The 15973-nt window shown below is 41.3% G+C and overlaps 1 protein-coding gene across 8 annotated transcripts in view; it reads right to left on the bottom strand.

The window, feature by feature from the left end:
• LOC131694055 (potassium voltage-gated channel protein Shab) overlaps positions 1 to 15973 on the bottom strand; it is a 368174-nt gene that overhangs the window by 49244 nt on the left and 302957 nt on the right. For all 8 annotated transcript variants that reach the window (XM_058982410.1, XM_058982412.1, XM_058982414.1 and 5 more), the window contains one exon: positions 5481 to 5594. In XM_058982410.1, coding sequence (XP_058838393.1) covers positions 5481 to 5594 — 114 coding nt within the window. The remainder of the gene's footprint in view (positions 1 to 5480; positions 5595 to 15973) is intronic.

Below are 15973 nucleotides of genomic sequence, written 5' to 3'. Positions count from 1 at the left end.
GCTAGTATATCGCACTTTCCCAAGAAAATTGAGGTTACAATGCTTCCTTTGCAAGCTTTGGGGACTCATACTTTAAAAAATGCTTATGTCATTATTCTAAACAACTCTGCCGAAAGTAAATAGCATTTAAGAACATTTAAGCCAGATTTACAACCAAAATTTTAATTCCTTCCAAAATAATTTCTTGCATTCTTTAGCTATAAATAATTGAGACGTATTTTTTGTTTTGGTTGAATATCATATTTTTTTCAGGTTATTAGTTTTTGAATTTTCGAAGTTTATAAAATTGAACATTTTGAACATTCATTGATAACTCGGAAACGATTCGATATATAGAAAAAAAACAACGCAACGGAACCTTTATTATTTAATTTTTTTCAATATATCGAATCATTTCCGAGTTATCAGTGATTGAAAAATGTTCAATTTTTTAATCTTCAAAAGTTCAAAAACTATTAACTTGAAATTAATATAAAATACGTGTCAATTATTTTTAGCTAAAGAATGCAATAATTTTTTTTGGAAGGAATTAAAATTCGGGTTGTAAATCTGACGCGGTGCATATAAAATCTTTAAAAATTTAATTTATTCATGTTAGGCATTCTATTACAATCATGGATGGTGTTCTTTCGGCCCGAAGAAAAGACGCTTGACATTATTCGTATTTCTCGAGACCTGTCGGCAGATTATTCAGCCGTAACAGATATCTGTAAGGTACGATCTAGTAGGTCACGCATTGTGGTTAGTTGCCTGAAGCAAGCAAGTGAGTTTACATGCGATGGTCGCTTTACATCGGATCATTGGGTCTATGTCTCAGTTCGTGACGTAGAGATAAATGGCGTCGTTGCAGAGACGGGTATCACTTGTGAGGACGTGCTGAGGAATGAAGTAGGTCGCATTAAGACCTATTTGCTTCAGGGGTGCAAGTAAGTGCCGTATCAAAGGATGGCAAAATGGACTAGGATGTGTGGAACTCGTTTCGCGTAACCTTCACTAGATCAGCTCTTCCACGATGGGAAAATTTCGTTAATCTGTCCGCTTGTTTGTACTGCAAGTCATGAACTGCCTCAAATGCAAACAGCTCTGGGTCATATGACCGATTACCATAACAATAAACTACGGTGTGGCAAATACTAACAATACCATGAGGAAATATCGTGTACAAGGGCTTTCTTAAGGAACGCCTAAAGCGTTCTTTTACAGTAATATTGAAAAATGCTCCGCCTCGTGTTCTTTTAGAAAATACTTATGCTCGCTTGCAAACTAACGAGCTTGATTCTGATGACCTACTAGAGGAACCACCTGTTATTCAAGTGTCCCGGAAGAGCAGAAATATTTCTTCCTCTAGATTGCCTTTGTAAGGGCCCTTTGCGAACAAACTTTTTGTCCCCGTTATTGGGCCTCCTATGAAATTCCTCTAAAAATGCAAAAGTATGAAGTAAAACTTATACAATTTTACGGCTTAAGAACCAATATAAAAATTCTGAGCTTTGAATAAGCAGAAATTTGAATAAATGTATGAAATAACTACATACTGCACATTTCAAATGCACTAAGTACTTTCAGGTGTACAGGCGATGGAATTGTTTTTCGAACTGTGACATTTGATCCAGCAAATCAAATCCTTTCTAGCTTTTCAAAGACGGCTATTTTTATTACTTTTTTACCGTTGATATGGTTGATATTTTTGGCGTTCGTTTTGGGGATTTTGAATTTGCGTTTTCTACCACCCCCCTTGCCCCCTTGCCACTAACGGCTTCAAATCGGCAATCTTTCTGGTAGGGGAATTATGGGTAAAACCGACACCCCACTACTTTCCCTAGAAATTTATTTATTTGCGATTCATTACAAAAAGTTGGGAATCTTTGTGACACTTCACTTACACTATTAGCACACTATAGTAATAGCAGAAATACACAGAAATACTTTTATTGTGTTTATTGTTTATAAGTCTCTTTAAAAATCATAAATTGGAATTTTTGTTTATCAAATTCTATCGAAGCTTTTTCTAATTCTGCAAAAAGCTCATCAAACCGAATTTCTAGTGTTCTCTTGGTTTGTCATAGATGAACTTTATCACAGTGAGACAAAGTTTTGTATACCTTGGTAGATCATTGATGATCAGAGTCCCGAAAAATCAAATTCTGAACTAAAAAGTATGTGTCACTTATATGTGAATGAATCCTATTAGCAGAAAGTAGAACACTTGCAAATCTTCTCTTACGAAATAAAATGACACTGAAGGTTGCAATGATGTACGTAAGGATTATTTGAAAATATCCTTATCAAGAAATAATCCTGTAGCATAAAATACTCTTGTTTATAACACTACGCTTTCGAACTCTCTTTCTCTCACTACACGATGAAGCTACAAAAAGCACATATTTGCATCATACATATTCACACTTTATTACTCAGACATATATAACATTTTTAATAATAAAAAAAGATTTTAATAAATTAAAAAGAAAATAAATTAAATCTTACCCCTATGGGGTGTCGGTTTTACCCGCAGTGCATATAAGAAGCCACTTTGTTCTCCAAGTTTTGCAACAAATAATTTTCAATGAAAATTATTTTTTTTAGCGCTGACAAAACTAAGCCTTGTTAAGGAGTTTCTGAAGTAGAATTCTGCGAAGAAATTATAATTTTATTGGTTTTGTGGTAACCCAGAAAAAGTGTTGAGCTTAAGGTGTCGGTTTTAACCATAATTCCCCTACAAGTCAAAATAATGTCGCAGCTCCCTGGGACTTATTTTCAAGTTCGAAGGCTTTAATGGTTTGAAGAGAAAGTCTTCGGAATTGAGTTCTTTTTCGGTTCGAGCTTTTTGCTGCTCGACATGGTAACAATTGTCGATTCTGGAACCAGCGCAAAAACCACAAAATAGCTGATTAACGATTAAAATTAAAAATGGGTGATACTAATGTCAATGCTCGGCATGAAAAATGCAAATAGATGTTTCCTGTTTAGAGTGTACTCAAAAACTAGCTTATGTTAAGATGTGACGCGCCAGCTTCATATACATATTTGGATATTTTATATCGCCAAGAAGTTTGTTTGTTCAGATTCTATATCAGAGCAGAAGATCTACCGCGCCGCGTTCCCTCAAGGCAGTTTTGGAAGGTGGAGTTACTATTTGCTCTCTTATAATTTACCAATGAAGCTCCAGGGCACGGAATCCAGTTCAACTTGTTGAAGAATCGGCCAGACGGTCAAAGCACGCTTTATTTTTTTAAATAAATTACTTGCGTGTAACATTGCCCAACACGATTTTAGACAAGTGAGTATCAACGTCATCCGGAAGAAAAAATCAACACTCCCGAACGCATTTTCCTATTGTCAGTCAGTACAGAAATTGAAAGGCTTCGAGTATAGACGTATTTCGCGCCAACTCGAACAAATGTTGGCAGCACCCTGTCAGATTTTAATGAAACTTTCTGTACATGAGAGCTTTGTCACAAAATCCACTTTGCATACTTTGTTTTTCCAAAAATGATCTAGACTGTCTTTTGAAAAGGAATAAACTTTTCTTTACCTTTTTTTTTTCAAATGGCTATAGTCTAAAAATGACAAATCCTACAAAAAATGTTGTAGGAGTGATTTTCACAAAATTTGTCAAATTTGTTAATAAAAATATTGAACAAAATCATCATCGACTCCTACAGTGAAAAAAAAAAACGATTTTAAAAATTTAAAGTCGATGCACAAAAAACCCCATCTTTGATTTGGATGAAATTTTGTTTCAAGATAGGTAAATATGTTTCCTACCTACCGTCAAAAATACAAGTTGGGCACTTTTAAGAATAAAAAGTTATTTAAAAAAAACCTTTTTAACCATACTGATTTTTTTTCAAAAGTCTTTAAGTTTTTTTAAAATCTGAGAGGGTGCTGCCAACTATAAATACGGTTTAGCCTAAAATTAGTCTATATTTCAATATAGAATACCTATGAAGTTTACGGAAAAAGTATGAAAAGTTCAGTAACGGTATTAGTACGGTAAAGCGCCCATTTTGGCAGTATTAGGGTAGGTGCCCTTCTATTCCATATAACTGCATATAAATTGTCATCACCATCTTTGCTTCGCTCCTTAGAACCAATTAACCAAAGTAGCCTTAGAATAGTGAAATATTTCTTTTTGGGAGCAATGAAAACTCGAATCGAATGCCCCAATTCTCGCACGACCATTTGAAAAAAAAAACGGCGGGGGTGTCAAGGTTAATTCTGTAAATAAGACATTTTTTTAAAAACTCGTGACGATACAGAGTGTGTTACTATATTCATTCAATTCCTATAGAATAATACCACAATTCAATAATATTTTCTCAAATTTTTATGGCAAAGCACTGCAAAATTAGTGAGTGACATCTCCGGAGGCGCATCGTCGAAAATTTGTTTTGCGATGTACTCAGAATCTACTGGACCAAACGATTTGAAATTTTGCACAGTTATTTCATTTGATTTTAGAATTTTTACTAGCTTGTTCTGTAACTTTGAAGCCAGCTTTTTGCAAAAAAAAAAATCGGTTGACATGTTATGGTTAAAATAAATTTTTTAAATATTTAGTGAAATACTTCTGTAGATCTTTGTGAACTTTCGGGACGATTCGTCCAGTAGATTTTGAGTTATAGTGCCTTCCCAATACCTTGACAGATGCCACTCTAAACAATGGTCTATACTGTTTCAAGCAAACTAAATACTAAAGCGAAAAGATGCAAAATTAATGCCAGCCACCATGTGCCAGGAGAAGCGTGTTTTAAAAGCCACGATTATTCAGAGCGAGAAATAATGTCAATTTATGTTAATAGCGCGATAATTCGGTTGAGTTTGCTTATTTATTGTTATCTTCCTTGCCCTCGCAATTCGTTACAGCGGGGAGCGGTTATCTTGGGAATGGGTAACTAACTATAAGCGAAGTGTGTTGTATGTTAAAATGTCCTGCAGGTCACGGGGCAAAATACACATTTAGCATCCGGATGCCAGCTAGCACGATGTTTATGAGTGGACGGGATTCTTCGGAAGCCGGATGTCTTGGTTGAAAAAAAACCGGGCAGTTTAGGATAGTATAGTCGTCGGCAGTGTCATTAAATCGGGAAGGAAGTGATTCAAGCCATTCCCGCTAATGTGCCTTATTAGTGGGGTTTTGTTATGAACGAAAAAAAATGGGGCGGAACGGCAAATTAAGAAGGAATCTGCTACAAATTTTCCTTTTCGTGTGGCGCGTTAAAATGACATAACCAAATGATAGAAATGATAAGTCGCGAACATTTATCATTAGCTGTAATGTTTCTTGAGAGCTTCTTATCCGTCAACGGAGCAGGAGCAAACGGGGGATTATTTGCTATAGCTACATTTACATACAAAAAAAAGAATATTCACTAACTTATGTTTCGTAGAAGGGAAAAGTATAAGACGATAAAATGACTTGTAAAAAATACTAGTACAAGTTGATACGGCAAGTAGTGTGAGAAGATGAAATGTACCTTTGACGTGCAAAAACAACACTCATACTCGGATGGCAGTTCAGTATCGGATTTGTCCCGTTTACTGTTGGAAGAAGTTTCTAAAGCAACCTGTCGTCGTAGTTCTTCTACTTCCTAGAACGAGGTGGGGGTAGTTATTTTGAAAGAAACGAAACGGAAGAGAGAAAAAAGTATACCGGAAAGACCAAAGGGCGGTGATTATGAGAAACGTTGGGACATTTAGAGATGTGGGTGGCGGAGTCATTTAGGTGTCATGACGATGTTGTTTGGTGCAGAGGAGTAAAAAGGATTTACCATTCGTTAGGGAAAGTATAGGTAAGACGGAATGGAAGACAAAGAAATTGGATAGAGAGAAGAAAATTGCATGAAATTGATGGTCTTTTCTGACGTGCAATTAATAATGAATCTTGGTTGATGATTAATAGAGTATAAACCAAAACTGTGCGATGTTCCGGCAATGTACGCCTTGGATTGTTCACTACACTGATATTTCCACAGTATTTGGAGATGATGGGCGAATTTTTTTCTCTTAATTGTCTGTTGTAAATGTTGTAAGTTCTCTGATCACAAATGCTTTCATAATGATATCTTGAATGGTCATTGGACCGGCATAAAAATTGACTTTTTTTGAGTACCACTCAATTGACTGGTAATTTGCTCCAGAAGCCCCATTACAAATACAAACTTGTTTCGATGCTTCTCGTTTACTCACAAGAATTTTTAAGCTTGTATGTAATAATATATGAAATATCGCCAATGGAAACCATAAATTCAGTAATAAATGCCAGCATCATCTTATGTATCCTAAAATCCTCAAATGTATAGCTGAAGATGAAAGGATCAATACTGAAGAAGACTACAAATTGATCCGACTTTGTGGTAAAAAGATATTCTAATATAATGTTATATGCTGTCTCTCTTTCTCGCACATGCTTAGAATAGGACATTTTCAGAAACTCTTTTGATCTTCAAAGTTAAATAGCTTTGTCCAGTAACCTCCAATCATTATGCAACTTTCACCAAAGTTGTTCGTTATTAACCTTCTTTAGGTGTTAAATTTTTGTAACGAATAAGGTATTATTTTTACCATTTTTTTGTTAACCATTTTTGTTAACGACCTATTGAGTTAATTTGTCAACAGTTTTTTCGGCATTTAATTAGCAAGGGACTGGAAGGTGAAGTATATTTTTCAATATTTAGAGCCATAGTACTCAAGGGAGAGCAAGGTGTTGAAAGGAGAAAGTTTAGAAAAGCGTGGAAGGATCATATATGCAAGCTTAGAGCTCACCGGCGACTTAACCCTTTGTCTGCTACCGCTACGGTAGCAGACAAAGGGTTAAGTCGCCGGTGAGCTCTAAGCTTGCATATATGATCCTTCCACGCTTTTCTAAACTTTCTCCTTTCAACACCTTGCTCTCCCTTGAGTACTATGGCTCTAAATATTGAAAAATATACTTCACCTTCCAGTCCCTTGCTAATTAAATGCCGAAAAAACTGTTGACAGAATAAGGTATTAGCGGGTAATATTGACCCCGATCATAAACTCAGTTTTTAGGCACATTTTCAGTCAAATCTACATGAATCTGTACACAAATTGTGTGTTAAAGTTTCAATTTTCTGTTTCTGGAAAATATTACTGTTTTTGACCAGGTTGGATAGTTGGAATCGGTGCCGAATGGATGATACATAGATGTTTGCAGATCAGTCATCATAAATAACTGGTTTAATAAATACTAATACTAATAATAAACACAAACAAAACAAAAATAAGAACGTATATACCAAATTTGTACATTATACGACCGACGTTGGACGTTCCGGATTTCAATTCCAATGCCGATTCTGGCGGAATAATTGCATATCTCACAATATTGAACAAGTGACAATGTAATCAATCAATGAAACTGATCCCAAAAATTTGTAATAAGCTTGAAAGTTTATATAAATTCTCGTCTAAAATGATATTAACATTGTGACTCAACAATTGACCCTGAGTTCTGCGTGAAAATCATTCGGAAGATCCGAAACATCTACATAATGGTCCACGTGAATTGACACGAATCTAGATCTCGAGCTCTGAAGTTTTTTCGAAAATATTTATTGCATTGGCATAAATTCGTATTGATAACTGGAAAATTGGCCACAAAATTACTTTCCGGAAGATCTGGAACATCTAAGCAGCTAGTTAATTAATGAACCTTGTCCTAGAGCTCTGAGATATTTTCGAAAACATATAATGGTATATGATTCGCAAAAATTCGTACCTGTGGCTGGGACAGAGACCCATTGACCTTTCGGATGATCTGGTGTAGAATTGGCCAGTTCACAAGTAGGGTCTTTGTTCCGGTCACAAATACAATTTCCTCGCAATAATATTTCTAAAAAAATCTTTCATATATTTCCATGTATGTAGTCAAAAAAAACATGTGTAGGTTATAAGTACGAACTCGTTTAAATGAGAATTCAAGAAACACTGAAAACACATGGTTATATGACTAGTTTTATGAATCGATCAGTTCAGCGAATGTTACAGATTTTTTCGGATGATCATTTTCCGGTAGATTTTCACGTAGAATCCAGTATTTGTATCAAAGTAATATCATTTTAGATGGGATTTTATGTAAGCTTTCAAGCTTATTACAAAATTTTGGGATCAGTTGTCAGTTGTCACAGTATTATGAGAAATACTATGGTACCGCCGGATTCAGCATCGGAAGCATAATGCGGAACATCCAAGATCGGTCCAATTGTGTGCAAAACTGATAAAGGGCGAACACGAAATGATTGCGACACATTCAACAGGGCATAACTTTTTTACCATTGGGTAAAAATCAACTAAATTTTGCACACTTTCTCATTGATGTGTATTGTTTACATGCTGTCAAACTCGAAGTCGTGTTTTTCGATTCAAATGGAGGTGAACCAACGCGAGTCGAGAGAACAAATTCTTTCCAAGCACCTGGAATTTCCTGACCTGTCGCACCGGCAGTTGGGAAAAATGTTGAACATTCACCATTCAACCGTCTCCAGAGTGTTGAAGCGGTTCCAGGAGCGGTTGACGTTGGACCACGGCAAAGGAGCTGGAAGAAAACCGGGACCGGAGAATAAAAAGACGGAGGGAAAGGTGATGCAGAAGCGGATGATTAAAGCAAATCCCAACGTCTCAAGCCGTGATTTGGCTAAAAAGATCGGCATGTCGCAGAGCTACGTCCAGAATGCAAAGAAGAGAGCTGGACTACATACATACAAGGTACAGAACTTCCCAAACCGCGATGAGCGGCAACAATCGACGGCTAAAACTCGGGCGCGGAAGCTCTACGAGAAGATGCTGACAAAATATGGCTGCTGTGTGATGGACGACGAAACGTATATAAAAGCCGATTTTAAGCAAATTCCGGGGTTGGAGTTTTTCACCGGCAAGAACAAGTTATATGTGGACGACAAATTTAAGCAGAAGAAAATGTCGAAGTTCGCTTCCAAATATCTCATTTGGCAGGCCATCTGCTCTTGCGGACTGAGGAGTGAGCCTTTCGTGACAAAGAGCACAGTAAATGGCAAGATCTACAAATCTGAGTGCCTCGAGAAGCGCCTTTTGCCGTTCTTGCAGCAGCATGACGAAGCTCCGCTATTTTAGCCCGATTTGGCATCATGCCACTATTCTAAAAGTGTCCTGGAGTGGTGTGAGGCCAATTCTGTCCATTTTGTTCCAAAGGACATGAATCCGCCAAACTGTCCGGAGCTGCGCCCGGTGGAGCAGTACTGGGCAATGATGAAGCGGGAACTTCGGAAGAGCAAGAAGACAGTCTAAGACGAGTAGGACATGTTAAAAAAATGGAAAAAAAACTGAGAAACTGGTACCGGATGACACTGTAAAGACTTTGATGGAGGGCATCAAGCGAAAATGCGTTCAATTTTACACTCAAGGCTCCATCGATTAACTTTTCTTTTGATTTTTGAAGTAAATATATGTATAAAACTACCCTAAAATTTTGGTTTGATTTTAAACATTATAAGAAAATTGGCATGACATTTTCGGTGTCGCAATAATTTCGTGTCCGCCCTTTAAGTACATTCTTATTATTGTTTTGGTTGTGCTTATTATTAGTATTCTGTTAATAAACTTGTGATTTATGATTACGGTTCTGCATACATCTATGCATGCCAAACATGACCCCATTCGGCACCGATTCCCACTAGCCAACCTGGTCAAAAAAAATTGAAACTCTAACACACAATTTGGGTACAGGTTCATATAGATTTGACTGAAAATGTGTCTTAAAATTGGGTTCGAAATCGGGGTCAATATGACCTGCTAATACATAATTCATAACTTTTTTGTAGTGCCCTTCAAGAATGTCACAAAATTTTAAACTTGATTGAAAATCGTTGCTGTCCATAAAATAGGAAAAGTCAAGAAATTTCAAACTTCTAGATGTAAAACTTAAATAGATATAGCATTCTGAAAGTTCATTTTGGGTCATATTGACCCCTACACCTAAAGAAGATTAAAAATTGTCTTTTTTCGAGAACTCAAAATGACGTATCTCGTCGGCCTCTGCGCGCAAAACATCGACCTACTTCGTCAAGTGCAGGGCGTCTCGTAGTTAACCGAAATGAGAAATTATTTTAATTCTTTTAAAAATAGATGAAATTTTCTTATGACATACTTAATTTCAATAAATTAAGATGAAAAAAAATATTACAGACGTTAAAGAAAAAAATGAAATTTGGTTTTTTTTCTTACTGTAATCTCGTTTAAAAATTACAAATCAATAATTTTTTATGTCGATGTTAGGTATAAGTCATACAAAAAGTATATAACTTCCAAACATTTTTTGAATAAAGGAAATCAGATCAATTAAACCCTGTTTTTGCCGAGTCCGTATGTCTTTAAAATTTTCCGCAAAAAAAAATCAAATATTGCATTGATTTTCCACCGAATCCAGGAGAAGGTCCCCTTAATTGTAAACTGACAAAGTTACATATTTGGCAACAACTGCCTCTAAAAACCAGTATTTTTTAGATTCCTTGGACAATTTCCTTCAGAAAACATCTCGCGTATCGATTCTTTTGCAAACAGTACCAGATATATTATCAATTTTTTAACCATTTTTATTTAAAACTAGCTATTGACCATTGCGCGTTGCTGCGACTTTTAACGAAATAGGAGGAAAACTCTATTTGTTCCGAAGCGCCATCTGGCGGGCAGACAATCCCCAACCAATAGCACACAAACACGCTCCATAATAAATGCCTATTATGTACAAATTTTGACGGCAATCGGTTAGGCCGTTTGGGAGTCTATAAATCATATACATACAAACTTTGACTTTTATATATATAGATAGGTAGATAGTTAGATAAATAGATAGATAGATAGATAGATATATAGATATAGAAGATAGATAGATCGGAGGGCAGCAGGGACAGGAAGGACAGGAGTCTAGTCTAGGGGCTTAACGAGTTGCGGAGTTTTGCTAGGATATGTGAGGTTTAGATTGGGCTCTGCTAAATCTCTAAAAAAAGCCATAATACCGAAAGGAGCTCCGACGAAGCGAGTCTGTGCCGCTTCTACTAAGATCCTAAGATTCCAATAATCGAAGATCTTAGCAATAAAAGCACCCTAGCCCAACCGGCACATCAGGATCGACGCCAGTAACATCCTGATTATGGCATACTGGCCATGGCGAACGACAACGGACAGGACACGGATTTCGAATAGGACGGCGACTTTGGGCTGACAGGCGTGCTGTTCTACTCGCTGAATAAGCAATTATGACACCGACCTGAAATGGCGAGTGTGCTAACAGCATGGCTGCCTCCATCCCAATAAAACCCTGGCAGGTCTCCGAGTACGTTCTAAACTCGTCATCATTGGGTTGGTGGTACTAGGTTCGGTTGGAGCATTCCCGATTTACGCCGATCCGGCTCTGAACACTACTCCCCATGAAGGATAGTGTCAACCCTTGCATGACCTCCCTGCTGCCTTTTGGCAGTATAGATAATCATGGGATGTGCAGCGAGTGGAGATAGCGGCCCGGAGTTGGAACACAATAAAATGGAGAACAAACAAGCAACTAACATAAACGGAGCAGCCACGGCGAATCCGTTCGCCAGGGGCGGGTTAGCGAGGTCACCACCAGCGGCAACTGAACTCATTCAGCAAGAGCAGAGGGTGGAGAAGCAGCAACAGCAGCAGCCGCAACAACAGCCAGGGCAGAGCGGGATGAACTACACCCCACAGAAGCCAAAAGTAGTGGCAGCGAAGCACTTGGTGGAGGAACTCCACAAGTTTGTGGATGCAAGAAACAATGTCCATAACGACATTCAAGAAATTGTCATCAGAATCCGAAAGGTGCTACTGTCTGCCGTAAATGAGTACGACACGGCAACGCGGAGGGCTGATGTAACCGAGCGAGTATTGGCGTCGGCTAAGGTTACTATCGTCCTAGCCCCTCCGAAGCAGGGTAAGGAGATGCAGATTGGTGTGGAGAACACGCGAGTTTCCGTGACTCCAAAGAGGACAAGATCCTCGCCAGGAGACGGAAGACCAGGCGGGCCTAAAAAGCAGACGCTCGAGGATGCTGTGGCTTTTGCCGAAGAAAAAGACGACACTCAACAGGGAGAAAGCTGGAGTACCGTTGTAGGTCGGAAGGAGAAGCACGGGAAACGGCAGAGGAAGAAGGAAGAGCAAAAAAGGGAGCAGAAGGAAGGAAGGAAAACCTTCGGCCCGTCAGAAGGCGCCAAAATGAGATGCACTGATCGTCGAAGCGAACGATACGAAGTCCTACACCGCTCTTCTCAAGAAAGTGAGAGAGGACCCAGAGCTGAAGGAGTTGGGAGAGAACGTCGTTAGAACGAGGCGCACACAGAAGGGCGAGATAATCTTCGAGCTGAAGAAGGATCCTGCCGTCAAGAGCTCGACATACCGCGAGCTCGTTGCTAAATCCTTGGGATACGAAGCGAACGTGAGAGCCCTATCGCAGGAAGCCGTAGTCGAGTGCAAAGGTCTAGATGAGCAATTCGAACAGGATGTACCAGCGACGATCCGGAAATCGTATGGAGGAACGCAAACGGCGGCGATTCGACTACCGGTGGCCGCTGCCAGCAAGCTGGCGGAGACCGGCAAGAAAAAATTAGGATGGTCGGTGTGTTCGCTGAGAGTCACTCCGCGAGTTTCCAAGCAGATGGAGCGATGCTTCAGATGCTTTGACCTCGGACACCTGGCGAGGAACTGCAAGGACCAGGACAGGTGTGCATTGTGCAGAAAATGCGGAGAAAAGGGGCACGTTGCTAGAGACTTCACGAAGCAACCAAGGTGCTTGATCTGCAAACCGGAAGACGGAAACGACCACATGACGGGAGGCTTCAAATGCCCTGCGTACTTAAAGGCGAAGGCAGGCCAACGATGATGATGGAGACAACTCAGCTTAATCTCAATCATTGCGGCATTGCACAGCAACTGTTGTGGCAGTCGACAACAGAAACGAAGTGCGACGTTGCAATTATTGCAGAGCCGTATCGTGTTCCCCATGATAACGGCAACTGGGTTGTGGATAGTGCAGGGATGGCTGTCATACAAGTGATGGGCGGTTTCCCTGTTCAAGAGGTGGTGTATAACACACACGAAGGCTTCGTGATCGCCAGGATCAACGGCGTATTCGTCTGCAGCTGCTACGCTCCCCCAAGGTGGACACCAGAGCAGTACAATCGGATGCTGGACGCACTAACTGACTCGTTAGTCGGACGAACACCGATTGTTATAGGAGGAGACTTTAACGCTTGGGCCGTGGAGTGGGGTACCAGGCTAACCAACACAAGAGGTTACAGCCTATTGGAAGCACTGGCAAAGCTGGACGTAAGGCTGTGCAACGAAGGTTCCGCTAGCACATTCCGCAAAGACGGCCGGGAATCCATCATAGACGTAAGATTCTGCGTCGTCGCTGATGGATAACACGAATTGGCAAGTTAGTGAGCAGTATACACATAGCGACCACCAGGCTATCCACTACACCATTGGTCGGCGGAGAGTGAGGACTGGCGAGCGGAAGTGGAAAATAAAGGACTTCGACAAGGACCTTTTTGTGGAAGCACTTCGTGCTGACAGCGTCACTCCAGCGCTGTCGGAAACAGTAGCGAGGGCATGCGATGTAACAATGCCGAGGAAAATGGAGCCGAGGAACTACCGGCGTCCGGCGTACTGGTGGAACTAAAGGCTCAGCATCCTCCAGGCTGCCTGTCTAAAAGCCAGAAGATGCGTTCAAAGAGCAAGATTAGAGGCGGTTAGAGAAGAGTGTAAAGTAACATTCCGGGCGGCCAGGGCTGATTTTAAACGCGAGATAGTGCTAAGCAAGTCCACCTGCTACAAGGAGCTGTGCAGAGAAGTAGACGCTAACCCCTGGGGCAATGTATATCGTTTCGTTATGGCCAGGATCAAGGATCGAATGACGCCAGCCGAAATGTGCGCTGACAAACTAAAAATTATCGTGGTGGGTCTTTTCCCGAAGCACGACCCAACCGTATGGCCGCCTACAGCGTACGTTGATGCAGCCGGTGGAAATTCTGGTGACAATCAAGTTTCCAACGACGAGCTCCTTATTGCGGCAAAAGGGCTGAAAGCGAAGAAAGCTCCCGGACTGGATGGTATCCCCAACGTGGCACTGAAGACTGCGATCCTGGCGTTTCCGGACATGTTCAGGATAGTCCTACAGAAATGCCTGGACGATGGCTACTTCCCGGATAGATGAAAGTTCCAGAAGCTGGTGTTGCTGCCAAAACCAGGGAAACCACCAGGAGATATAGCATAGTATCGGCCTATATGCCTGCTGGATACTCTTGGTAAACTTCTAGAAAGGGTCATCCTCAACAGGCTGACGACCTACGCTGAAAGTGAGAACGGTCTATCGCAGAGGCAGTTCGGGTTCAGGAAAGGGATATCAACGGTGGACGCCATCCGCACAGTCATCGAGAGCGTGGAGAAAGCGTCGAAGCAAAAGAGAAGGGGAAACCGCTACTGCGCCGTGGTCACGATCGACGTGAAGAACGCGTTCAACAGTGCTAGCTGGGGGGCTGCGGCTATGCGCTGCACAGAGTGCGGGTTCCGGACTATCTGTGCAAGATTCTGGAAAGTTACTTCCAGAACCGAGTACTGGTCTACGAAACGAACATCGGGAAGAGGTCGATTAGGGTCACGGCGGGAGTACCTTAGGGCTCCATACTTGGCCCAACGCTCTGGAATATAATGTACAACGGAGTGTTAGCACTGGAACTGCCCAGAGGTGTTGAGATCGTCGGTTTTGCAGATGTTGTCCTGACGATAACCGGAGAGGAGGTGGAGATATTGACGGCAGAGACAATTGACATCGTGGAAACCTGGATGGCTGAAGTCAAGTTGCAGCTGGCTCATCACAAGACTGAGGTAGTGCTGGTCAGCAACTGTAAAAAAATCCAGCGTGTCAAGAAAAGCGTCGGGGGACAGCCCATCCCATCGATGCGGGCGCTGAAGCACCTGGGTGTGATGGTCGACGGTCGGTTAAATTACAACAGCCATGTCGACTATGTATGTGAGAAGGCTGCGAGGACAACTAACGCATTGGCAAGGATCATGCCGAATCACGGAGGAGTAAGAGGCAGCACGAGACCTATCCTGGCGGGTGTCTCATCCTCAATACTGAGGTATGAGTACCGGCCTGGGCTGCTGTGCTGAACTCAAAGCGGAACCGGACGAAGTTGACAAGCACGTTTCGCCTAATGGCTGTTCGTGTCGCGAGTGCGTATAGAACGATATCGTCGGAGGCGGTATGTGTAATTGCCGGGATGATTCCCATCTGCATCACTCTGGCTGAGGACGTGGAATGATGCCAGCGGAGAAATGAACGTAATGCAAGGAGATTGGTCCGAGTGGACTCGTTGGCTAAGTGGCAGCAAGAGTGGGACAACGCGGAGAAAGGAAGGTGGACCCATCGACTCATCCCAAATGTGTCTGCTTGGATACATAGAAAACATGGAGAGGTAAACTTCCATTTGACACAGTTTTTGTCAGGGCACGGATGCTTCCGGAAGTATCTGCATCGGTTTGGACACGCTTCGTCACCCCTTTGCCCGGAGTGTGTGAACGTGCAAGAGACGCCGGAACATGTAGTCTTCGAATGCCATAGATTCGAGGAAGTCCGAAGGGGTATGCCTGGTGTAACAGTGGACAATATCGTCGAAGAGATGTGCCGCGACGAGCGTATCTGGCACGCTGTCAACAGAGTGGTTACGAGTATACTCTCCGAGCTGCAGAGGAAGTGGCGAAGGGACCAACAAATTAGCACCACTGGCTAGAACGCCGCCGGGAAACCACAAATCGGGTTTCGGGAGAAATTCCGCCGCCGGGGAACTCTCCGACGGTGTAGACTAGGTCCATCACCGGAGACCAGTTGAGTAGTACTCCATATAGCACCGTGAACCGGAAGCTACGCTCCACCCGGAATCGCTGGATGGATCTCAGC

The sequence above is a fragment of the Topomyia yanbarensis genome, chromosome 3, assembly GCF_030247195.1.
Source record: "Topomyia yanbarensis strain Yona2022 chromosome 3, ASM3024719v1, whole genome shotgun sequence".
NCBI classification, from domain to species: domain Eukaryota; kingdom Metazoa; phylum Arthropoda; class Insecta; order Diptera; family Culicidae; genus Topomyia; species Topomyia yanbarensis.
Note: the sequence above shows the minus strand (reverse complement) of the source record. Positions and strands in the feature narration are given on the sequence as shown.